Source organism: Pyrus communis, chromosome 13 (assembly GCF_963583255.1).
Source record: "Pyrus communis chromosome 13, drPyrComm1.1, whole genome shotgun sequence".
NCBI lineage: Eukaryota > Viridiplantae > Streptophyta > Magnoliopsida > Rosales > Rosaceae > Pyrus > Pyrus communis.
Genome location: NC_084815.1, coordinates 20,282,554 through 20,309,292, shown reverse-complemented (window position 1 = coordinate 20,309,292; position 26,739 = coordinate 20,282,554). Strand labels below are relative to the sequence as shown.

Sequence of the window (26,739 nt, the reverse complement as noted above, 5' to 3'; positions counted from 1 at the left end):
CAGAGATTTTTAAGTGTGTCATTGATATACGAAGTGGTACATTATATGTTATTATATAAAAGGAAGTGTTATTAGTACTCTAAAAATCTTATTCTATACTCCTCACAAATTTATTTTTCTTTCCTAATATAGAAAATTTAGAAGTGTAGAATACGATTTTTAGAGTGCTAATAACAATTCCTTATATAAATAGTAACTAGTGAGATTTGTGTGTTAAAAAGTTAACCACTTAAAAAATAAAATTTTTCACTATTTATATAAAAATACGTGCTATACTATTCGTGTTCCCGTTACAATAAAAAATATCTTGGGAATTTAAGCACGTGCTAATCTGAACTAAACATACACCACACATCGATCCCCGACACGTATGAACGATTATGAGGCCCTCGTTTAAAAAAGGGCAATTGTGTAAATTCACGAACTGAACAAAATCGCAAAAGAAAAGAGAGATAGCGAGAGGGAGAGAACCGGTTCCGCTCCATTGCCGATCTGTAAGCAGAGAGAGAGAGAGAAGGAGAAGCTACAGAAGCTAGCAACAAGTATGTATATGTCGTATGGTCAATTATTTGATGATATAATTATTTTCCTATGATTTTAAATTCCTAGTTGTTTTTTAATTTTTGCGTAGTCAGCTTCTTAATTCTGATAAATTAGAATTAGCTTGTATTAACACAGCCAGCATAAGCTTTGAACTCACTAGCTGCTTCTGCAATGCTCGAATTTGGGTTGAATTTTGCTGCTTTTGATGTTTGAATTCTGGGTTCTGCTTCTGAAATTAGGGTTTTGTGTTCTGCAGAAGTTCTTGCTAGGAAGTTTGAATTTTTCAGTGTTTCAGCAATATTGTAAGCCTTCCGAGGTGAAAAGATCGTGTCTTTTTGTTTAGTTGAAGAAGGAAGCTCGGTAGAGTCGAAACCCGGGTTTAATTTCGTTGTTGGGGGTTTGGAAGTTGAGGATATCAGAGGTTTCGATTAGGGTTTTGGGGTTTTTGATGGAATAGTTTTGGTGTGTTAAAGGTTGTGGTTTTTTAAAATTGAGGTGATGAATAATAATAATCAGCCCAGGAATGTGGGGGTGCCACCCCACTTTGGCAATTCTGGGGCGGTGTCGCAACCTGTGGCCATGAATCACCAGCCTCATCTTCTCACTCAATCGCAGCCTCCGACACAAGGGGGAGCTCATTTTTCAGGGCACTTTCAGTTGTCTGAGCCGCAAGCGCAGGCACTTGCACAGGCACAGTATGTGAATGCTCACGCACAAGCCCAAACCCAAGCTGCCCATGCCCAATTTGTTCAGTTGCAAGCTCAAGCTCAGTCTCTTGCCCAGTTGCATAATGCGAATACAAGTAATGTTGGTGGTTCATCACCCTCCGTGGCAACACCTAGCACAGGAACTGCTAAGCGGGCGAACCAGAAGCCACCTTCTCGGCCTCCTGGTTCATCTAGTGCCAACACGGGTTCACCATTTAAAACCATGGAGCTCACCCCAGCTGCTCGTAGAAAGAAGCAAAAGCTACCTGATAAACAAATACCGGACAAAGTGGCTGCACTTCTACCAGAGTCTGGTCTTTATACTCAGTTGCTTGAATTTGAGTCTCGTGTTGATGCTGCTTTGGCAAGGAAGAAGATGGACATCCAAGAGTCCCTTAAATGTCCCCCCCGTGTTCAGAGAACACTTAGAGTTTATGTATTCAACACCTTTGCGAATCAGACACAAACAAATCCTGAGAAGACAAATGCGGAACCCCCTTCATGGTCACTTAAGATAATTGGGAGGTTACTGGAAGACGGGAGGGATCCTGTGGTGGCTGGATTGACACCAAAATCAAGGGCAAAATTTTCATCACTGTTCAAGAAAGTTACCATATACTTGGACCAAACCCTCTATCCAGATAACCACGTGATTTTATGGGAAAGTTCCCGTTCACCCGCTCTTCATGATGGCTTTGAGGTGAAAAGAAAAGGGGATAAGGAGTTTACAGCAATAGTAAGACTAGAGATGAATTATGTACCTGAGAAATTCAAACTTTCACCAGCTCTCCATGAAGTTCTGGGAATTGAGGTAGAGACCCGACCCAGAATTATAGCTGCTATTTGGCACTATGTCAAGGCCAGGAAGTTGCAGAACCCGAATGACCCTACTTTCTTTGTGTGTGATCCACCTCTTCAGAAGATTTTTGGGGAAGAGAAGATGAAGTTTTCGATGGTTTCACAAAAGATATCGCAGCATTTAACTCCACCACAGCCTATACATATAGAGCATAACATAAAACTTTCAGGAAATTGCCCAGCTGGAACTACCTGCTATGATATACTGGTTGATGTACCCATGGTATTAGAGAAAGAGATGTCTGCTTTCTTAGGAAGCACCGAGAGGAGCAAAGAGATTGACGCTTGTGACGAATTGATTTGTGCATCCATAAAAAAAATCCATGAACATCGACGGCGGCGAGCTTTCTTTCTTGGGTTCAGTCAATCTCCTGCAGAGTTTATTAATACTTTGATTGCTTCCCAGAGCAAGGATCTCAAGCTTGTTGCTGGAGATGCTAGTCGTAATGTGGAAAAGGAGCGCCGCTCCGATTTCTACAATCAACCTTGGTAAGCTTTTGCTCGGCATTTTATACTTACACTTCTATTTTTATGTGTGTTTCTTTTGTACTCTTAGTATGATTGTACTGCTCAAATTAACTTCATGTCGCTATTCAGTCCAACTATTTAGCATTGACGTCCTCGATACCCTTTATTTATTTAGAACCCCAAGGTTCACCTCGCTTTTGTATTGGTGATAAGATCCTTGCTCGATGACCGTAGTAAATATGATGAACTTTCACGGTTTCTTCATCCAATTAAAGATTTTAGATGCCTAAATATTCTTGAGAAATATCCAGACTTTGGTTTTGTGTCACTTTCCATTACAGTATAAAACTTATCAACTTTAGTGCTTTATGATGTTAACTTTCGTACATTAAGCAAATCATATACAGTAGGATTTCATCCTTTGTCACGCAATTGTGTGAATTCCACGGAATCTCAAATATCGTGGTATTTACGACACTTTCATGTTCTTCTCTGAATAGACAAGCTAGTTGGTCTGGGGATTTTGTATAAAAATTGGGACGTTGCCATATTTTTCTCCCAATTAATTTCCAATTTGATGTTCCTTTTTTTCAGGGTTGAGGATGCTGTTATTCGTTACTTGAACCGAAAGTCAGCCGGAAGTGATGCTCCCGGAAGCACTTGAAATAAGGAATTGGTTAAGTTTCAATAAGTGGCAGTCGTGTATTTCTAAGATATCTAGATCCTGTTGATTTCATATCATCTTTATTTAGTTTCTTCAATCCAATTCTTTCCTTGGTAGAAATTTTTTTTCGTAATTTATTGAATTCATGATGCGATACGATACCCTGTGGGAGGAAAAAAATATAGAACTTTCGTTTTATTAGAAACGCGTTTGAAACTTTTATTAAAAAAATCAAGTGCTTACTTAGAAGAGCTGTCAGAAGAAGGCTGACAAGCATTTGGCATGTGTTTTTTTCATCAATGATCTTAAAGTAATCTTTTTAAGTTTTTCAACCAAATACATCCAAGATTTTGGTTGTCAGAAACCGTTTTTATTCTTTCAAAGTTTGACCCCAAACATGGTTATATTTTTTTGAGTGGAGGCAAACATTTGTACTCTTTCCGACTAAAGAAAAGTTTGAAGTTCCATGCCGAATAATGCACATATACTAAGAGCAACTTCAGCGTGGGAGCTTTCCCTCCAGGCTATTCACTATTTAATCCATCTAGTGAACAGTAACTACTCTTAATAAATAGTAATTGTCTTTTGCATCTTCACCATTGCACTTGAATAATCATGGCAATAGGTAATAAAATAATAGTATTTTTTTATTTATAAAATAATAGTATTTTTTTTCCACAAAACTTGAAATCACCGTGGACGAAGAAGCTTCCATGGAAGAGATTGAGAGCTCTGCCGAGCTCCCATATGAGGAGGAGGGAGACGGAGAAGAGCAAGGTTAAATCGAATACGATGCCGACGGAGAACCAAGTCATGAGAATCCGGCAATGGGTCTTGCCGAAATGGAAGAGGGGGTTGGTTGAAAGCCCAGAATTTGAAGTTGCAGTAGCAGCAGGAGACGGTGGTCGCGGGAGAAGGAAGCGGCGGAGATGAGTTTGCAGGGGAGTGAAGGGGTAGATATTTTAATATCCCAAATCAAATAAAATCTGCACTTGTTTACCTTTCTTCTTCGATCTCTTTCTTTTTGCATATCAAAATCACAAAACCCAAATTTTCAAATCCAATCCAACTGAAAAACGGGTTCCAAATTTTGTCAATTGTGGGTTTTGGATAAACAAAGAAAAAGAGACATAAGAGAGGAACCCAGAAGAAAGGTCAGAAATTTTACAAGATATGCCGTCTGCATGTCCGTTCTTGTCACCGGCACAGTCGGTTTCGTCGGAACCCACGTCTCTGTGGCCCTCAAAAAGCGTGAAGACGTCGTCCTGACGTCCTGACGTCAGTCCACGTCAGACTGCCTTCAAACGCTCGGGCCGACACGAATCGACGGACCTAGCGCTCGAGCCTGCTCGGGCTCTCTCGCCAACCAACGTTGGACCTCCTCCCTTGGGCAATCCAGCCCTGTTCCGGAGCCCGTCCCTCGAGCAGGAGCTCCCGCTGGAGCTGCTCTAACATGTCATGCACATTTCGAACGAAGGCCGAGTGGAAGATACTTTTTTGGTACAAGCATGAAACCTATCACTAATTATTCAAACCGCACTCCTTCAAAAAAAGAAAGAATCCAACTTTTCATGCACACTCCAAGTCCAAGGACGAGCATAAAGTGGCATGTCCACAACTTTTCGTATTGTTTGATAGGTGTGAAATCTTTTAGGATTCGTATCAGTGACTTACTTATGCTCACACATTATACTGCTTTCGAATTTTAATTCAACCATTGACTATCGATCACAATCACACAGCCTCAAAAGCAATGTAGATTTTAAAAAAATTCTGAAGGATATATGGATATATCGCACGAGTGCCAGACACTGTCCAAGCAGGTGAATTCTATATATGGCAAAGCAATAATGTTGCAACTCTTATTAAGATCCCACATAGGCTCAAGTTATCTGCTTGCTAAATATGAATAATATGAATTTTGGAACTCCACCCAAAATTTAGGGTTTGTAGTTTGCACGTGAACTTCTACCAATTTTCTGAGGTAAAAGGTGAAACCTTGTTCAACTTTGTGTTCGTCTAAATATCACATTCACATGCTCTTGAGAAAAACATTTTGAATATTTCGTGTCCCGAGCTCTCATGCTTTTGGAAAAAACTTACCAACTTTAGATGCAGTCTAGTCTGCTAGACTATACTAACATGGAACCCTAGTTTCAGGCCTGGTTTGGTATTGAGGTGATTCTGAAAAAAGCTGGTATCAAAAAAAGCTAGGAGCTATTTTTGTGTTTGGTAAACATTCAACTTCAGCTTTTTTTCACAGTTTTGGGTGAAAAAAAGCCAAAAACAAGAAGCTGCAAAACCCAGCTTTAAAAAACCGGCTTTTTTTCACATCTATTTTACATAAAAGTTTACCAAACACTTTGCTGCTTTATTTCACAGCTGCTTATTCTCACAGCACAGCAGAAGCAGCTTTTTTTCAAAGCACAGCAATACCAAACCAGCCCTCAGTATGCCACTTGATAGGTGCCTGCTTTGATTTTTCATTTTTATCATTTGCATCGAGGTCACTTATTACAATCGACTTTTGGGTGTGTGGTAGCAATGGTTCTTGAACTTTACCTCATGTTTAGTTTTTGTCCTTGAACTCTCATGTTAGTTTCTCTTGTTGAACTTAACCCTATGTTGCATGAGTAGTCCTTTCGTCAAATCTGTCTTCTTTTCCATCAAATTTAAGGGTATAGTGGTTTGTTATATAGAGAAAAAAAATCTAATTTATTAAAAAAAGAGAAGAATTGGCTCTTTAATTTTTCCTCAAAATACTTTGCAACCTATTCACAAAATTTTGTGTTTACGATCAAAACTCATATCATAAATCATTCAAAAGACTAATTAAAACTAAAATCTTAGTCAATCCTTAAGAAGTTCCGCTCATAAGCACGAAATGAATAAGTCACAAGGTATTTTAAGGAGGAGTTCCTCCTCAATCCTTGAGGAGCCAAGCCTTTTTCTTTAAAAATTTCATTTTATTATTTTTTGGATGAAAGTCCTATTTTATTACTTGATTTAATGAAAAGTTGATGGAGTAAACGAAAATAACTACTAGTACATTAAATGACATACTTCGAGGACAGAAGCAACTAATAGTAGAATTCAAAGACAAAAACTAAATTCGTGGTATAAATCAGGGACATATAGTCATCATACACTCATACTCATACGTCTTTTAAGTTTTATTTCTTTTCAGTAAGGAGTGCAAGATTAGTTTTTGAGACTTTGGCCAACCCGATCAATTTGAGCAACGTTGGACTTGCCCTTGAGTTTATTTGAATCCAATTAATCGGGTTAACCTTATAAGGCCGCAGGATTATATATACATGTGTAACTCAATTTTTAATTGGATCGAACGAGTTGAACATGAATGCTTACTTCAAACTAAATAAGTGGGTTAAACTCGATCGGGTCAACCCAATTACGCGTCTTTTACCTTGAATTATAACCACCATATCTCCACGACATATTTGCATTCAACACGTTTAATATAGCCATAAACATAAGAATTAAAAAAAAAAGATCACATTCGAAATGCAATGCCGTTTGAAGCGTAGAGTTTACCTAGAAGGTTTTGTACTAATATAAGCTAATTTCTTTTTCGAACCAACACCTTCAACCCCCCAGCCATGTGGGCCGTCAAGAGAGGAACAAAAGCCGGCTGGTCCTCCCCACAAACCGGTCTGATCTCAAACCGCCTTAACACCGAAGCCATCACATACTTCATCTGAATAAAAGCCATCTCCTTCCCAAGGCAAACCCTCGGGCCGGCCTGAAAAACCGGAAACTTGTACGGACTCACCGATTTCAAAACCTTATCACCGTCACAACCCGGTTCAATATCAAACCACCGGTCCGGGTTAAACTCGAACCGGTCTTTTCCCCACAACTCCTCCATCCTCCCCATCCCATAAGGAAAATAAGTAACCCTATCTCCCTTCCCAACCCAAGTCCCATCTGGCAGAACAGTGTCCACCTCAGCATGCTTGGAATCCCACGGGACTGGTGGGTAGAGCCTCAAAGACTCACACAAACAAGCCCTCAAAAACCTCATTTTTTGCAAATCATCAAACCCTAATTTTTCCGTACCATTTCTTTGTACGACGACGTTTTCGACTTCGTTCGCGATCTTGTGGGTTATGTCAGGATGCTTGCTGAGCAACCAGAAGAGCCAAGTCATGGCTGCTGAGGTGGTGTCACGTCCGGCCAGTATGAAGCTTATCACCATGTCTCTCACCACTTCTTCACTGTGCCCTGCTAATAACAACCGTGACAACATGTCGTGGCTCTCACTTCTCTCTCCATCTCTTTCAAAAACTTTCTTTTTGTTCTGGATTATTTCTGCAACAAATCAATCAAATCATAGTGTTAAATGAAAATACAAAAATATCAAACAAAATATCTGTATTTATATGAAAAAGAATGCTAAATGAAAATATATGAAAAGATGTTGCATCTAGCATCTGTACTCAATAACTAAAATAAGAGAAATATGGAATGATGAAATTGAGGTTTCACCATAAAATTAATTGGCAATATGAGGAGTAGCCTAAGATCATATAAGCACATAGCAAACCTTGTCCCTCACCGATGTGGGACAACTCTCAACACGCCCCCGCACGTGTGGCGGATTTTCAAACCTACACGTGGACAACAACTGGGTGACGTGGAGCGCGTGTGGCCGTTTGGCTTCACACGAGGACAACCCGCTCTGATACCATGATGAAATTGAGGTTCCACCATAAAACCAATTGGCAATATGAGGAGTAGCCCAAAATCATATAAGCACATAGCAAACCTTGTCCCTCACCGATGCGAGACAACTCTCAACATGGAAGACGCAAATGATTTACTGATACTTGCAACCAATCTAAAGTTTACGGCACATTATCTTAACGAGCTGGTCTAATTTGCATCTGCATGTTCAACACTTAATTGATATTACCAAACATGAACAGAATATCAATGAGTTATCAAAATTTCATCCTGGACACTGCCAAATGTAAACCAAATATCAACATGATATCTGTGCGAACGTTCCCACCTTTCATCACTATCGACAATTTTTTTCGTGTAAAAGAAATTAAAATCAAGATAGTATCCAAATTTCGTACCATGTACAGAGCCATGAACGACCTTAACAGCTTCCTTGAGCTTCTTTTCGGACCCAATGCTCAATGCACGCTTCATCTTCCACATCAAATATAAAGGAGCCGTACCCCTCCTGGCACTTATCTCAGCAGCACATTCAAAAGCTTTCACAAGGGGAGGCATGGGTCGGGTCAAGTCCAAGCAAAACGGGTCGGAGCCCAAAGAAACCTTGCTCACAGTGTCAAAAGCAAATCTCCTCAGTATTTCTTGCATATCCAAAACCCTTTCGCTCTCTGCAGCTTCTTCCAGCAGTGGAATAAGTCGGTGCTCGACTTCTTCCTCGAGAGTGTTCACCACAAACTCCCTTAGGGACTTTATGCTGAACTCGTGGCTCGCGAGCTTGCGCTGCGTGGACCACAAATCGCCATCCACGTTGAATATGCCGCAGCCCAGAAGGTCCCCGTGTTGTGCTAGGATAGCACCAAATCAATTTTGGAACCAACTCAAGCTAACCCACAGGAAATATATCAAATATAGTGCAAGAACAAAATATAAAAGACACCAAGATTTTAACGAGGTTCCTCAACAGTCAGTGTAACTGGAGTACGTCCTCGGAGCAGTAGGAGCTCACCCAATAATCCACTATCAACCAAATGAGAGTTTACAAAGTGTTGGCAATCTCACAACCCAAAAACCCAATACACCCAATAGCTCTCACACACCAAAGAAACAAATAGAGGAAGAAATATAATGAATAATTTCTTCTCTATACATATAGCTCAAAGCTATTACAACAACAACTACTTTGGTGGATGATTACTAACCAATTGAAGCAACAACTTTCTTCTTCTGTTTTAGGCTCTCTGCAACTCTCCCTTGCTCTCTGAAGAAAAGCTCTTTCTTCTCTCTTCTTTCTTCTCAACCGAAAACAAATGAGCTCACACTTTCTCTCTCTTTTCCAAAACCAACTTATCTTTTTTTTTAATGAAACAACACTCACGGGTGTTGAAGAAGAGAACAAAACATTTTCAAAAGCAAAGGTCTTTTCCCTTATTTTCCTCCCCAAAACAAGGAATGTGTTGTCTCCACTTTGGTTTGTTTAATCTAAAGTTTTCTTGGACTTGTCCACTTGGCCACTTGGCCAATTATTCAACAATCTCCACCTTGGCCAAGTTCCGAAAACGCCATGATAAGCCAACCAACACAATCAACACAAAAAACACTCCCAATCACTAGCAAGAGAACAACTCATGCCGAGCCAAATGCTCCAAAACTCCTACTGCTCAACGCCTTCTTTATATAGGCAAAATGTGAGCCAAGTTCAAGCAATGAACAAACTTGGCTACACCAACAACCTTAGTCAACATATCAGCGGGGTTGTCTTTAGTTGGAATCTTCTGGAGAATGATTTCTCCTTCACCAACAACTTCACGAACAAAATGATAACGCACATCTATGTGCTTGGTCCTCGCATGATGAACCTGATACTTAGCCAAATAAATGGCACTCTGACTATCACAATGCACCTCCACCTGCTTCTGATCAACCCCCAAATCTCTAATCAGCCCATGTATCCAAATGGCCTCCTTTATAGCTTCAGCAACTGCCATATATTCAGCCTCTGTAGTAGACAAAGCAACAGACGACTGCAAAATGGACCTCCAACAAACTGGCCCTTTAGCCATAGTAAATACATAGCCTGTAGTAGACTTCCTTCCATCTAGATCACCTGCATAATCTGAATCAACATAACCAACTGCAAAATGACCAATACCAGAGTCATCTCTCTCAAAGCATAAACCAACGTCTCGAGTACCATGGAGATATCTCAATATCCATTTAGCTGCTTGCCAATGCTCTTTACCTGGATTATGCATATATCGACTCACCATGCCAACTGCATGAGCAATATCCGGTCTAGAGCATACCATTGCATACATCAAACTACCAACCAAATTTGCATATGGTATATCTTTCATTTGCAGCTTCTCTTTATCAGTTTTAGGACACTGTAGAGAACTTAATTTAAAATGAGGAGCCAAAGGGTTACTAACCGGTTTGGTTGAATCATGAACTCCAAACTTCCGAATCAACTTCTCAAGGTATTGTCTTTGATTCAAGCATACCAAACCTTTTTCTCTGTCTCTAGTGATCTCCATGCCAAGGATCTTCTTTGCTTCACCAAGATCCTTCATCTCGAACTCATTCTTCATTTGCTTCTTCAATTTCTCAATCTCTTCGACATTCTTTGAGGCAATCAACATATCATCAACATATATCAATAAATAAATGAAAGACCCATCTTGCAACTTCTTGAAGTACACACAATGATCATATTGACTTCTAGAATAATTTTGGCCTCTCATAAATTTATCAAACCTCAAATACCATTGTCTTGGAGATTGCTTCAAGCCATAAAGTGATTTCTTCAACTTGCAAAACAAATTTTCTTTCCCTTTCACTTTATACCCATCCGGTTGACACATATAAATCTCTTCATTCAAATCACCATGTAGGAAAGCCGTCTTCACATCAAGTTGCACAAGTTCAAGATCATATTGTGCAACAAGAGCTAACATAATGCGAATTGAGGAGTGCTTCACAACTGGAGAAAAGATTTCATTGTAGTCAATGCCCTCCTTTTGTGCATACCCTTTAGCAACTAATCTTGCTTTGAATCTGACATTGCTTTTCTCAGCAACATCTTCCTTCTTGGCATACACCCATTTGCAACCAATAGCTTTCTTACCCTTAGGCAATTTAGCTAACTCCCAAGTCTTGTTTTTCATGAGAGAATTCATCTCGTCACCCATGGCATTGCACCACTTCTCATTTTCCTCACTCTCAATGGCTTCCTCAAAATTGGATGGAATCTCATCAGTGATAATAGGAAGAGCAAAAGCAACATAGTCACTATACCGAGCTGGCTTGGTAATTTGTCTTTTTCCTTTGTTCTTAGCAATAGACTCTTGAGGTGAAACTTGCTCTTCAACTTGAATAGAATCTTCAAGTTCAACTTCTTCAACATCCTCATGGTCTTCCACTTCTTCACTTGTAGTGGCTTCGACATCAGCGGAAATATGATTTGAAGTACTAGAGGCAACTTTCTCAAGCTCCACCTGTTGGACATCTTTCACATTCTTCTCAGAGTCTCTAAACATATTTTCTTCATCAAATGTCACATCTCTGCTGATTACAAGTTTTTTCATCTCTGGGCACCACAACCTGTAACCTTTGACACCACTACTAAAACCAAGAAAGATAGCCTTTTTGGCTCTAGGATCAAGTTTATTTTCAGTTACATGAAAATAAGCAGGTGAACCAAAAATACGAATATAGTCATAATCAGAAGAGGGTTTTCCAAACCATACCTCCATTGGCGTCTTACTCTGAACAGCAGCTGAGGGTAATCGGTTGATGATGTGACATGCATAAGTAACTGCCTCTGCCCAAAACGACTTGCTCAAACCCGACTGAGACAACATGCATCTGACCTTCTCAAGAAAGGTTCGATTCAATCTTTCTGCAACTCCATTTTGTTGTGGAGTTCCCCGGACACTAAAATGTCTCACAATCCCTTCCTCTTTGCAAACTTTAAAGAAAGGGTCGGATGTGTATTCACCACCATTATCCGATCTCAAAATCTTAATCTTTCTCCCAGTCTGGTTCTCAACCATTTTCTTCCAACCCAAGAAAATGCTCAACACCTCACTCTTGTGCTTCATAGTGTAGACCCAAGACCTTCTTGAATAATCATCAACAAAGGTCACGAACCAATGTCTACCACTCAAAGAGGGAGTCTTTGTAGGACCCCAAACATCTGAATGCACATAATCAAGAATGCCCTTCGTCTGATGTACAGCAGTACCAAACTTCACTCTAGTTTGCTTCCCCAAGACACAATGCTCACAGAAATCAAGCTTACAAGTCGTGGCACCTTTTAGAAGACCTTGTTTCACAAGCCCTTGTAGAGCTTTCTCACCGGCATGGCCTAACCTCATATGCCACAGTTTAGTAGTATCAGAATCGGATGTGCCCATATTTTCTGAGACTACAGATGCTTCACCTGTCACAGTGCTTCCTTGCAATAAATACAAATGGCCACATCGAGGAGCTTTCATCACAACGAGTGCACCATAAGTCACCTTCAATGTCTGCCCATCTGAATGAAACCTGAAGCCCTTGGCTTCCAAAGTTCCCAAAGAAATAAGATTTTTCTTCAAATTCGGTACATATCGAACACCTGTCAACTCTTTAACCATGCCATCATGCAACTTCAAACGAACTGTACCAATCCCTTTTGTTGTGCAAGGATTGTCATCTCCCATGAACACAACACCGCCATCAAACTCTTTCAAGCTTGAAAACCAATCCTTGTGAGGAGTCATATGATGAGTACAACCCGTATCCAACACCCACTTAGTAGCACAATCAAATGATGAGGAAGTGGTTAAAGCAAAATCAGAAAAATCTGTTTCAACCTCAGCAACATTAGCTTCAGAACTTTCTTTGCCTTTGGTCTTCAATCTAGGACAATCTTTCTTCCAATGGCCCTTATTACGACAAAAGGCACATTCATCCCTTTCCAAAGGTTTTCTACCTTTAGAGTTTCCTCTAGGTCGAGACTGTGATTTTTTCCTGCTAGAAGAGGATCTCCTCTCCGATGATCTACCTCTAACAAATAAAGCTTCAGAGGTACTATCATGATTTTTATCTCTATGCCTCATTTCATAATTCATCAAGGCATTTGACACATCTTCAAATTTCACAGTTTCTTTACCATGCATAATAGTGGTAACAAAATGCTCATAAGAGTCCGGCAAGGAATTCAACAATATTAAGGCCTTATCTTCATCCTTAATATCCTCATCTAAATTTAACAAGTCGGCAATCAACTTATTAAAAGCATCAAGGTGTCTAATCATTTTTGTACCTTCTTTGTATTGGAAGCGGTAGAGCTTTTTCTTCAAGTGTAGCCGGTTCTCTGCACTCTTCGTCATATACTTGTCTTCCAATTTTTGCCACAACACACTTGCCAAAGTCTCCCGCATCACAAAATACTTCTGAGTTTTTGCAAGGCACAACCGAATTGAAGAGCAAGCCCACAAATTTAATTTCTCCCATTCCATTTTCGACATAGCTTCAGGCTTCTCTCCCAAGGCGGCAAGAAGATCTTGTTGAGCCAACACATCTTTAACCTCACATTGCCACATCCCGAAGTTGTTTGTGCCATCAAACTTTTCAACTTCGAACTTTGCATTTTGCACCGTAGTTCTTGCAAACCCGGAGCTGTTTCCAAAAGGATTCTCATCTTGCCCGTCTGACATTTTTGGCAATTAGACAGTACCCAAGAGCAACCAGTGCTCTGATACCAATTGTTGTGCTAGGATAGCACCAAATCAATTTTGGAACCAACTCAAGCTAACCCACAGGAAATATATCAAATATAGTGCAAGAACAAAATATAAAAGACACCAAGATTTTAACGAGGTTCCTCAACAGTCAGTGTAACTGGAGTACGTCCTCGGAGCAGTAGGAGCTCACCCAATAATCCACTATCAACCAAATGAGAGTTTACAAAGTGTTGGCAATCTCACAACCCAAAAACCCAATACACCCAATAGCTCTCACACACCAAAGAAACAAATAGAGGAAGAAATATAATGAATAATTTCTTCTCTATACATATAGCTCAAAGCTATTACAACAACAACTACTTTGGTGGATGATTACTAACCAATTGAAGCAACAACTTTCTTCTTCTGTTTTAGGCTCTCTGCAACTCTCCCTTGCTCTCTGAAGAAAAGCTCTTTCTTCTCTCTTCTTTCTTCTCAACCGAAAACAAATGAGCTCACACTTTCTCTCTCTTTTCCAAAACCAACTTATCTTTTTTTTTAATGAAACAACACTCACGGGTGTTGAAGAAGAGAACAAAACATTTTCAAAAGCAAAGGTCTTTTCCCTTATTTTCCTCCCCAAAACAAGGAATGTGTTGTCTCCACTTTGGTTTGTTTAATCTAAAGTTTTCTTGGACTTGTCCACTTGGCCACTTGGCCAATTATTCAACACCCCGAGGAACTCAGTTAGGGGTTTTCCCTTGGGGAAGTTTGCAAAGTTTGTTTTGAGAATGTGCTCCACGTTGGATGGGTTCCCCGTCACAACAGTGCGTCGTGCACCTATCCTGTGCACAACTATAGTCTGTGACGGCGAGCCTGAGAGGAGACTGGTGTACCAGTCTAGGAGGTTGTGTTGGTTCTTGTAGAAAGAGATAAAGCAACCAATTATGGGGTAGGAGGAAGGGCCATAGGTGGAATTCAATAGTGGTTTGGTTAGTCTAGTTTGATGTTTTTGGATGGGGGTGAAGAAGAAATAGAGCAACGAAAGTAGAGACCAAAATAAGAGTAGAGTTATGAACATGGCTGCCTCTGATGACAAAACTTTGGTTTGCAAATGGAGAGTTCTTTAGGATGAAAGATGAGAGCCAAGAGGAGGTGTTATATATAGGGTTTTTTTTTTTTTTTTATCCCACCCAAGATGGTTTCTGAAAAAATCAATTAATATAGTTTTTGAATATAGGTACCGTACTGAACCGAACCGTTAATATTTTCCGATTCTAGTTTTGATTTGAGAATAAAACTGGACCCAACCGCACCGTGCCCACATCTAGTCTCCACTCAAATGTAGCTAGGGTCTACATCATATAGAGATAGTGAATCCGTCCCTACTCTACTTGCATAAAATGTGCAAGAAAATTAATATGTCGCGTTAAAAAAATAATGCAGTTAGTGTAACTTGTTGTTCCTACTCTCAGTTTATCATTGTATTTGAAAATAATTGTTATATTATATTAGATTAATCCACAATTAGTGTTGAAAGGTAACAAATTTGGAGTGCATGTATATGTGACATTTCCATTTAAAAATAAAGAATATATATGTTTTACTATTGTTAAAATCTATAAGGGAATATAAGTTAAATTAATTAATTTACACCGAAAAAGTGATTCATGTACCATTTTTTGTGTACACACACTTTTATTTATTTAGGGAAGTGTTATTGGTACTCCAAAAATCTCATTTCACATTCCTCACAAGCGTATTTTTCTTTTCTACTATAGAAAGTTTAGAGTGTATAATGAAATTTTTGGAGTGCTAATAACAATTCCCTTTATTTATACTAGCAAAGGTTACACACTATATGAGTTGAGAAATATATTTTTTAAACATTTGTATTTTATTTTATTTATGAGAGGAGTTATTTGTTTTTAACAGGTTGGCAGGCGTCCCAAAAAAGTAGAGGTTGACAGTTGGGAAAGAGAGAAAGAGAGAGAATGAGTTGGAGAAATTTTTAGGAGTGCCGGGTACACCAAGGGTCATGGTGTACCCTCACTCATTAGAATTTAGTTTTTTGAATATCCTTCAATTTTATATTTCAATAAATAAATAAAATCAAATTCTAATGAGTGAGGGTACACCATGACACTTGGTGTACCCGGCACTCCTAAAAATTTCTCAATGAGTTGAGAGGGTGTTGAAAAAGTGACATAGTTGTGAGGTTTAAAAAAAAGTAAAAACTTATTTTTACAAAATTACTTTAATACTCACATTGTTTTTTTTTTTTTTTTTTGAGAAGTGTTATTGGCACTTCAAAAATCTCATTCTACACTCCTTACAAATGTATTTTTCTTTCCTAATATAGAAAGTTTGAAGTGTAAAATGAGATTTTTAGAATACTAATAACAATTCCCCTTTTTTTTCTTTCTAATATCTTATTTCAGTTTTGTATTAAGAGGGTATAGTAGTAATTTTATTAGTTTTTTATTGACAAATAATGTTTTATTAATAAGTAGTTTAGAGATATAAAGGTTTAATTCTTATTTATTTTATTCGAAATTTATTTGTTTCGAAAGCCAAAAAAAAGGAAAGATATGCAGAGGAGGAAAGGAGTCTGCAGGTTTCATATCTCTAATGTACACGTATTGGTGTGTGCATTTGATGCATGTATTAAATGGTTTCTTTGCGTGTTAAGACATAAGGAGTGCTAGGTCAGGGATATATCTGTCCGATCACAAGTTAAGATCCCTATTGTTTATGGTGTCACTGTTTGTATTAGTTAGATGGATGCTTGGTGGTTGAGTTAATAAATGAAAGAAGAGAATAGGTGTTTGATTGGAGATATTTTGACAATTTTTAGGCATATAAGTCACGTGATGTAGTATATAATATGAATGAACGACATGGTTTGATATGGCCTACTTCTAACGCCACGTGACTGTGTTAATTAACTTCTAATACATTGAAAAATTAATTGCTCGTTTGATTGCTTATTTAGTAAGCTTGGTTAAAATAAAGGCTTATTATATTAACACCCCACAAATTGTTGAATAAACCTTACATATTTAATATACCTCATATTTGCTTTTTCAATGAAAAATTATCTTAATACACCCCGCTTACTTCCCCATAATACTATCACACCTCACATTCTCAATACACACCTTACATTTTTTACATGCACCCCATATTTTTTTATACATCCCACATTTCTCAAATCTTATAAAGCTTTTAATTTGGACAAAAAATGCCGACTGGAATTTTGACAAAAGATGTCGCCTTAGATTTAAAGCATATGTGGGTTGTTTTCAATTCTACCATTAAAACCCATGTCATCTATTTTTAATATTTGGTGGTAATTTTAGGTTTTTAATTCTTCATGTAATCTTTGTGATCTCTAAAAGATGAATATGAATACAGAAGCTTGAATAACGCAGCAAAAGTAAGATTAAATAATTATCGATATCGTCAAAATCACTAAAAGAATAAAGAATATGAAGTCTTACCTCATGTGAAGCTTCCGAAACATCGATTTCATGTTTCATTCGTCAAAATAATTTTTTAATCAACATATTTGTAGTTTCATTGGTTAGGATTTTGTTCAATCATAGAGGTCGGAGCGATTTTGATAGTTGAAGAAGATAAATAATACGTTAAAAGTGATTTGGGGTGTATTTAGAAATTTTTTTAAAACCTAATAAGGTCAAAATTGCCATTGTATAGTAGAGTAAATAAATCATTTAATATTAAATTTTAACGTGAGATACATTCAACATTTTGTGGGGTGCTAATATAAAATGCCAAAATAAATTGTGTACATGCGTTTCAATATCCTCTGGCCGTATAAAATTATAACGATGAGAAGGTTCAAATTAGACAAAGACCTAACTATTATTCTCTAGATTCTTTTATACAAACAATATTTTATGTTAAATTAATCTAACTGACGAAAATGATATTCAAACTTGAGTAGATAAAGAGTGTGCGCACTTGCTCTGATAATTGTAGCTAGGCCATATTTGCTAGTCCTGTAAGTTGGGTGCATGACTTCATTATGATCGGACAATAAAGCGAATATTAGGAATGGTTACTAATTAATCATGCATGATTATTACCTTAGTTTCTTGTTAATTTTAAATAATAAAATTTAAAATGATTTCTAACTATACGATTTACAATGGATGGACAAGATACCCGAATTCTCAGAATCTTCATAAAAATCATCCAAAGAGGATCCTTATTCGTATATCAATTCAAAAATGAAACTAAAATCGTGGCTTTATCCTGTGCCGAAATATTAAACAAAAAACCCACGTGAAGAGTATTATTATTAATTAGCACGTTTTTTATTCCACAAGTGGAAGTAGCACTTGCAGACTTGCAGTTGGAGAAGAACGTCAAACAAAGACATTCCATGGAAAAGTATATACTGCAAATCTTGATTTTGAATAAATAATGACAGTTCAAATCAACCGCAATTGCTCGTGTCGTTGTTAATCGCTTAAAGTATTTCGGAGCTTGCGTGCGTAAAAGTGTTTTTGTTGCTTTAAAAAACAACTTCCTGAAGTCGGCACAAGAAAAAGATGATCAAAGGACAACCAAAGAACGTTTTTTTTTTCTTTTTCGTTACAACTAATTTATGGCGCGTTTACATAACTGTAATCAGAATTAAAATACAAAATTGAATTCTGATTACGGGGTATACAATTCCAAAAGTTTGGAATTCAATTCCAAAATTTGGAGGATTTGGATTATTTAGATTAACATAGTATTTGGATTCCTGATTGCTTGGACAATCGAAATGACACTTTTGTTTCTTTATGCCCTCACTTACTTTTTTTTATTTCCAAGACTATCCTTTATAAACCCATTAAAGTAAATACTTAAATTTATAAAAAAATAAACAAAAACATTTTAGTGTGTCTATGAAATAAAAAAAGCAATTTAATTTTTTTCTTACTATTGTATATTATATCAAATTTTATTAAAAAAAATTATATAATATTTGATTTGGGACAAGGGTGTTTTAGTAATCATACTGGTTTATATTCCAATTTTGCTGAATTAGTAAACAACTTTATGAAATTAGTGTCATTTCTATTCCGATTTCAGAACATTTAAGTAAACAACTTCAACAGGAATCCGATTCTGACTTCTCCTAATTTCAACTCCTTCTCAATTCAATTCCTCCTAAATTCAATTCTTCCTCAATTTAATTCTTCATATTTTCATTACGGTTACGTAAACGCGCCATAAGTTTTCAAATGTAGATTAGAAAGAATTAATGTTGTGGTCTTGTTTATCTAGAAACATATTATATGTTTTCAAATGATGAGTTGTTATGATTGTGGCTAAGGTCATTTTGTAACATCCCACATCACCCAGGGGAGTGGATCCTCTATGCCTTATATGTATATTCTCATCTCTACCTAGCACGAGACCTTTTGGGAGCTCACTGGCTTTGGGTTTCGTAGGAACTCCGAAGTTAAGTGAGTTCGCGCGAGAACAATCCCAGGATGGGTGACCTACTGGGAAGTTCTCATGTGAGTTCCCAGAAACAAAACCATAAGGGCGTGGTCGAGGCCCAAAGCGAACAATATCGTGCTACCATGGAGTCGAGCCCGAGATGTGGTAGAGGCCCAAGTCGGGCTGTGACAATTTGGTATCAAAGCCAATCCCTAACTGGAAGTGTGCCGACGATGGCGTCGAGCCCCTAAAGGGGGTGGATTGTAACATCCCACATCACCCAGGGGAGTGGATCCTCTATGCCTTATATGTATATTCCATCTCTACCTAGCACGAGGTCTTTTGGGAGCTCACTGGCTTGGGGTTCCGTAAAAACTCCGAAGTTAAGCGAGTTTGTGCGAGAACAATCCCAAGATGGGTGACCTGTTGGGAAGTTCTCATGTGAGTTTCCAGAAACAAAACCGTGAGGTCGTGGTCGGGGCTCAAAGCGGACTATATTGTGCTACGGTGGAGTCAAACCCGAGATGTGGTGGGGGCTCGGGCGGGGATGTGACACATTTGGCGACATTTTATTCCACCTTAACTATCTATTTTGACTTGTGGCTTTTTCATGATAAACTTCCTACATAATGTGCACTTCAACGACGTGATATTTCTTTGGCGTCCATTTGTTGTTTTTGCCAAAATTTTGAGGAATCTACTATTCAACTTTTCTTTGATTGTCGGATATCTAGGCAACTTTGGAAGTGGTTAGCATGTCAATTTGGTACCTCTTTGTCATTTTCAGATTCTCTGGTTTCTTTTTGGGATGTCTACGTACGTTAGCCATTTTCCCAACAATTGCACAATATCCAGATTTTTGCATGTCTTTTTACTATTTCGGCGATTTGGAAAGCTCGAAATGAGTTTATTTTTTAGGGTCGCCCAATCTATTTTTGTCATCTTTGCATATCTATCAATTTTGGGATCGTTCATGGTGTGAAGTTTATTCTTGATTATTATTCTCAAGGTTTTGACACTAGTATCATTTCTTCTTTGGGGATCCAACGACAACCTATCCCTCGCAAGGCGCCAACTATTCTTCATGTGCTTTAGTCTTCTCCTTGATTTCCTTGGTTTAAACTTAATACATATGGTTTGTCCAAAGGAAATCCCAGTTCTGTTGCTTGTGGAAAGGAAATCCCGGTCCTGCTGCTTGTGGATGAGTTTTCCAGGGATTGCCATGGTCAATTTCTTCGTGGCTTCTGCCAAAGGATTTGTCATCGCAACTCTTTCTTTGTAGAATTATCAACAATTATTATTGGTGTAGAGTTTGCATATCAGTGGGGTTGGCATTGCCTTTGGTTGGAAAGTGACTGTTCTAGTGTTATTTCTGCTCTCCAATCGACTGATTTTGATATTCCTTGGCCTCTTCATACGCAATGGTCTATTTGTTTAGACTACATTCGGAAGATGACTTTCTACGCCTCTCATATATAAATATATCACGAAGGAAATTTTGTTGTGGACAATTTTGCTAACATGGGGGTTGTCTTCTCCAACTTTAGTATGGCACGATTCCCCTTCGTTGGTGGCTTGTGCTGCTTTGTTTTCAGATTATATTGGCTTTCCTGGCTATTGGTTCTCAAATTAGTTTGCACATCGACATACAAGTTTGATTCACTTTCTTGTTTTTTTTTTTCTTAATCTTGTGATGTTGCTTAATCTGTTTTGCTAGTTTAGACTTTTAGGTTTAGTTTTAGAGGGGTTAGGTTTCATGTCCCCCCTTTTTTCCTTGTATCTTTATTGTTTGCGTTTCTAGAAGGGTAAGATTTATGTCCCATCTTCATTTTCAAGTATTTTTTTATCCATTTTTCTTGTATTATAAGGGATTAGATTTATGTCCCTCATGACTAGGTGTAACTTCTTTTTCATTATTAATAAAATTTCCCTCGTACCATTGAGGTTTTATAAAAAAAAGAAAAAGATGATGAGTTGTAATGTTTACTTATTCTAAATCAGGGAAGTTGTGTTCGAGCAATTCAGTGAGATAAACAATGTATATGAGACTAAATACGCTTTTTTTTTTGCACAAACAAAAGTGTTAGTGGGTTAATTATTAGTTGTTAAGGGGGAATCAATTAGGACCAAACCTGCACCAAATTGTATAGATGCTTTCCGTCACTGTGAAAAAGCGCCATTTGCAAATCAAATACACTTCTTTATCAGTTTCAATTCTTGGTTTTTTTTTAAGTATTGGATTACTTAGTGTAGTTTGAAACTCGCATACTTTTAGATTTTGCATGTATTAACAATCTATGCAAGTGTTGAATCAGAATAATTCCAATACATATGTGTTAATAAATTAAAAAAAGTGAGGAATAAAAATAATGTCAACTTTAAGTAAAAACGCAAATCTTGATTAAAAGTAAGACTGGGTATCTAAACTGACAAACTGATGGAAGTGGCCGAACTGAGCCGTAAAAGTTCAAAAGTTCGACTTGGGCCTTGTTGAACCATTTCGCACATAAGTTTTAGCACTATATATTACAGCTGTTCTGCCGCATTCGTCGTGAGAGGTATATAGTAACTGATCACCTTTCAAACGTAGATGATCATGGGCATGTTTGGAAATGATTTTATAATAACTGAAAGCGTTTTTAGAGAAAATATTATCGAGTTCCAAAAGTATTATAAGTGTTTTTTGTAAGAAGCATCAGTTATGTGTTTATTTCAGGAAGTATTTTAAGTGTTTTTCTAAGATTTACTTGTATCTTTACTAAATATTAGTTCTTAAAACATTTTTACCAAAAAAACTCTATATTAATAGTTAGGGTTAATTAGCAGAGCTCTGGTGTTTTAACCTTTAAATAATTAGGGTTAGCAGCTTTGGAATTTTCCATCAAACCCTAAATGGAGGCGCATGCAGTTTTTCGTTTTCTTTGGACTTGGATGTATACAATATCAATTAAAAAATGAAACTAAACATGGCTTTATTCTGTGCCGAAATATTAAACAAAAAACCCACGTGAAAAGTGTTACTAATGAGCATGCTTTTTTATTTCCCCAAGTGGAACTATCACTTGCAGACTTGCAGTTGGAGAAGAACATCTTCCATGGAAAAGTATGTAATGCAAATCTTGAACCTGAATAAATAATGAGTTCATATTCAATTGTATTTCCTTGTCGTTGTGAATTGGTTAAAGTATTTTGGAGTTTGCGTCAAGTGTTTTTGTTGCTTTTAAAAACAACTTATTTAAGTCGGAAAAAGAAAAAGATGATCAAATAAAAATAGAATGTTTTCTTTTGTTACTATCACTAATTAAATTTAAAAATGTAGATTAGAAGGAATGTTGTTATTGTTTATTTATAAATGTATTAGGATTTCAAACGATGAGTTGTTATGTTTACTTAGTTTGAATTTGGAAAGTCATGTTTGAGTGTTAATTGTTAGTTGTTAGGGTGGTCGAGATCGAATGCGTGCTAGGCATGCTTGCCTTCTGCAATTGCGATAAAGCGCCATATGCAAATCAAATACATTTCTTAATCAATCTAATTCTTGCATTTTTTAAGTATTGGATTACTTAGTGTAATTTGAAACTCACCTACTTTTCAATTGCTTTCAGACTTAAACCAAACTAAAACCAAACCAATTTTTCCCCTGAATTTTGCATGTGAATCCCCTTACACGTATGAGGAAATTGTAGAAATGATCCCCCAACTTTAACCTAATTAGAGTAATGGCCCTTTTGACATGACATATTAACAGAAGTCTGATAGAGTTGATGAAAAAGATCATAGATGCACGTTTTGATGAATTAAGAAATCAACGATCATGAATTTTCAATTAAAAGATCATTACTTCAATTAAATTAAAACTAAAAAATCATTACTACAATTTTCTCCGTACAAAAATGATTCCCTATCTCATGGCACAAAAATAATGTGAAATATGCTTAGCACGTGGACCAAAAGCTCTCAATTTTGTTTGGTGGGAAGCTAGCTTAGAAGGTGTTCCTTTTCTCCCTATAGATATATCGGCACCTGTTGTCACCCTCAGCTCTCAAATCCAATCACAGCGTTATGCTTTTCCTTCCAAGAAGTGACTAATCACTCAAGTTACACCATCCAAACATTTACCCTCAACATCAATACGCCGCCCTGCGGTTCCCACAATTAGGACAGGCCTTAAAAAAAGTAGGCCTTGTTGTAAGCATCCAAACCAGTTTTATAACTTGAAGCTTCAAATAAGTTAGATACTCTTATCGGAAATAAAAGTACAAAATAAAATCCAAAACGTGCAACGTCCGGGCTAGAAAACGGTTGCGGCAATCATGCATGTGGGTTTTTAATTATTTATAAGAAGAACTTACGTAGACTGAAGCGTTATGAATGGCATTTCTTACAGAAGTATTAGATTACTCATGTCTTCTTCTTTTATCAAAATTCACATTGTTTATCCGGTGTAAAAGTTGCCATAATCAAGCAATCTTACCTAATATTTCCAGCCCTATTCTGTCTGTAAGACTGTCCAAAGTGAAACTCAGTTATTTTTAGTTTCTAGGGTTTCCATTTTTGGTAGGTCTTAGAGAAGAATTTTAGTTGAATCTGTCATTTTGGTATATGCTAAGTGACCACAAGTTGGGAGTAATAGAATTTTGAAGCTCAAGATTCAAATCCTTTTGATAAGCAAATATCAAGTATAGTTTTTCTTATTCACAATTTTTTTTATTACAAACGATATTTTTACTATGTTAGGCTATGGATAGGGGAAAGGGCTCAAGCCTGATATAAATTGGGATGAAGAGAAGATTATCCACCAGTTCAATCTACTGTAATGTTCATAAGTTTAGTCTACAAGAATAAAAAGCTGATGTCAATGAAGTGTTTGGAATTGTATCAACTAACGGAAAACTCTACAATGCATTCGTGCATTGGATGGCTTGATTTTGACAATTTCAATGTTGTTCAAACATTGATGCATCCCATACATGTGTATTGTAGAAACACTTTCAACATACTGTCTTATAGTACTTCTCTTCTTAATGTTGAAAGAGGTCTAAACGTGAGAGTAGGATTCTCTCTCCTCCTATTACCATTCCCTTCTGTTGATGCACAAAATCGGCGAGGACTTTGGTACAATAGAAAGTGTCAAGTTTGTGACCTTCGCTAGGTTGCTCTGGTCATTAGTGTGAATAAGTATGTAAATGAATAGAGAAAATGAAGCAAACAACACAAGATGTACGTGGTTCACCCAGATTGGCTACGTCTACGGAGTAGAGGAGTTCTCATTAGTTGTGAAGGGTTTACACAAATACATAGGTTCAAGCTCTCTTTTAGTGAGTTCTAGTGAATAGTTTTGTACAAATGACATTAGAGATTATTGTGGGATAATGATCCCTTTTTATAGAAGAGAGTTTCTAGCTTTGTTCTGACAGTGACACGTGTCGTGTTGTGATTGACCTCTGATATCGACACATGTCGCGCTGTGATTGGCTTCTGATACCGACATGTGTCGTGTTGTGATTGACTTCCTGGTTGGAGGAAAAGTCTTGTGGGTCATTGACGGTATGTTGTTGACTAATGCTTAGTAGTTTCGGGATTGGTCAAGGATGATACAAACACCTTCCATCTCCTCCTCTCACACTCTTCTTTTTGTCTTATTCTTTATATAAAATATTCAAAACAAGATGTAGACATGTCGTAATCGCAGCCGTTTAAATAGGAGGGGATGAAAGAAGAAAGAAATTAGAAGGGGAGAGAATCCTACTCCCTACATGTGAATAGCAACTGCATATATACAGAGGATATTCCCATGGGACTTTAGGTTGGAGATAGTTTCCCTTGGACCTCTCTTCAGGAGCACATTCCAGGCTCCTCAATCAGTTTGGGTTATGGGCTCTGAGACAGACCGCGGTTTCCTTCTTTTATTTTTTTTCGAGTGCTTCTATTTGCACCCACTAAACTACCCAGCACATTCAATGCACTAATGTTCCAATGAATTTTTCTAGGATGGCGTTATCCACATCTTTTTTTACCTTTTATATCTTTTTTAATTTCCGGCCATTGATCGAATGAATTGAACAGAATCAAAGAACAAAAATTAACAAAAGATGTATGAAAAGTAAACAGGAATGTGTGAATAGCACTGTAAGGTGTATGAAAGGTAGAGAGAAGTGTGTGAATGTTACTGTCTTTTTCATAATCCAAGTTCCTCATTTGCAGTAGCTTGAGCATTATAGCCAGATTTGTCGGTATAAACTCCATTAAAGCTAGAAACTACTATAAGAGCGGAATAGAAAAATGCAATGCTAAAAGAGCAAAATAGAATTTTTCGAACAATATGATACAAAATGCGGTTCACAGTCTCTAGAACTTGTCGTCGTCATTCAAAATGTCGATAATTCCATCTCACATCATTCCTAACTTACATCAAAGCGGTATGGGATTGTTATGCGACTGATAATTAAGATAGGTTTTTGTAATTTACGTAAAATTAACTAAATTAACAAGAATGAAATCAGCAACAATAAAAACAAACGTTTTGGCAAAATCAAAAGTAAAAGGCACAAGAGTTTAGCTCCCACTATTAACAATCCTATGTGGTTCTACCAATTATTTATGAATTATCACATATATGCTTTGAATGTTAGGTTTTCCTAATGTATATTCTCCTCGTGATATTCAACATGCAATCCATCTGTGTTTTCAGATCAAATATAAACATGCAAGGTTCATTAAGTTTTGTGAAAAACTTTTGAAAAACCCTACAACCCTTAAGAGTGTGATGTTCACTTTAAGTGAAATTATAATTATCAATCACAAAAAACTCTACTCAATTTCAGGGTGATATTCCAACATAAATTGCATCAAATTACTTGTCTAAACATTTTAATAGAAACTAAGCATTAAGACATATAGAAGTTTAAACGAATTCGATGCCAAATTAAGTTGCTTATTGTGTGGCTTAGCCGAACATCTCTCCCCTAGTGTAAAAACTACCTCAATTGTTAGAACTACATTCAGCTAAACATTCTAATAAGTTTTTTTTTTTTTTTTGAAAGAACTGCTAATAAGTTATTGAAATGTCTCTTATTTTTTTTTTGGATTAAATAAAAGAGAGTTTTAACGAAAAGCCCACGGTACTGTTCACTTTAACGAAAAACCACATTTTTACTTTAAAAAGTCAATCCTAGTACTATTCATTTTACCCTTTATTTTGTCCTTATCATTAAAACTCAAAGTTTTCAAACTCTTTTCATTAGTTTTTCTTAAATAAAAAGCTTCAAAAGGAATTTGGTGTACTTAGATAATTCCATATTTACAAAAAAAATCTCTAAAAAATGTAAAATAAGGAGGAAGTCCATGATTTCTTTGGACGTAATTTTTTTCTCAAAAAAAGTAAAGCTTTGCTCTACTTTTGAAAAGCTCCAAAAGGATTGTATAAACTAAGTGGGTTGTAGTCAAACTATGATTTCATAGGAGTTCAATAAGCTTTAAAATCAATGTGTATTCAATTAGAATTTTAAAAGAAGATTTTATAAGACTTTGAAATCATGACGTAGTCAAAATAGGATTTTAAAGGATTAAAAAAAAAAACATCTAAATCCGAAAGTAGTCAATTAAAATTTTAAAAATG

At 37.0% G+C, this 26,739-nt stretch overlaps 2 protein-coding genes across 2 annotated transcripts; one reads left to right on the top strand and one right to left on the bottom strand.

The window, feature by feature from the left end:
- The first annotated feature begins 437 nt into the window (after positions 1–437).
- On the top strand, positions 438–3,628 carry LOC137712831 (SWI/SNF complex component SNF12 homolog). Its single transcript, XM_068452001.1, has 3 exons — positions 438–542; positions 800–2,597; positions 3,171–3,628. The coding sequence occupies exons 2-3, from the start codon at positions 1,042–1,044 to the stop codon at positions 3,238–3,240; spliced, it is 1,626 nt and encodes a 541-aa protein (XP_068308102.1). The 5' UTR covers positions 438–542; positions 800–1,041; the 3' UTR covers positions 3,241–3,628.
- A 3,061-nt stretch (positions 3,629–6,689) lies between these two features.
- Positions 6,690–14,739, bottom strand: LOC137711964 (cytochrome P450 94B3-like). Its single transcript, XM_068451114.1, has 3 exons — positions 14,396–14,739; positions 8,346–8,785; positions 6,690–7,572 (listed from the first exon to the last, which is right to left on the bottom strand). The coding sequence occupies exons 1-3, from the start codon at positions 14,737–14,739 to the stop codon at positions 6,821–6,823; spliced, it is 1,536 nt and encodes a 511-aa protein (XP_068307215.1). The 3' UTR covers positions 6,690–6,820.
- Positions 14,740–26,739: the final 12,000 nt, after the last annotated feature.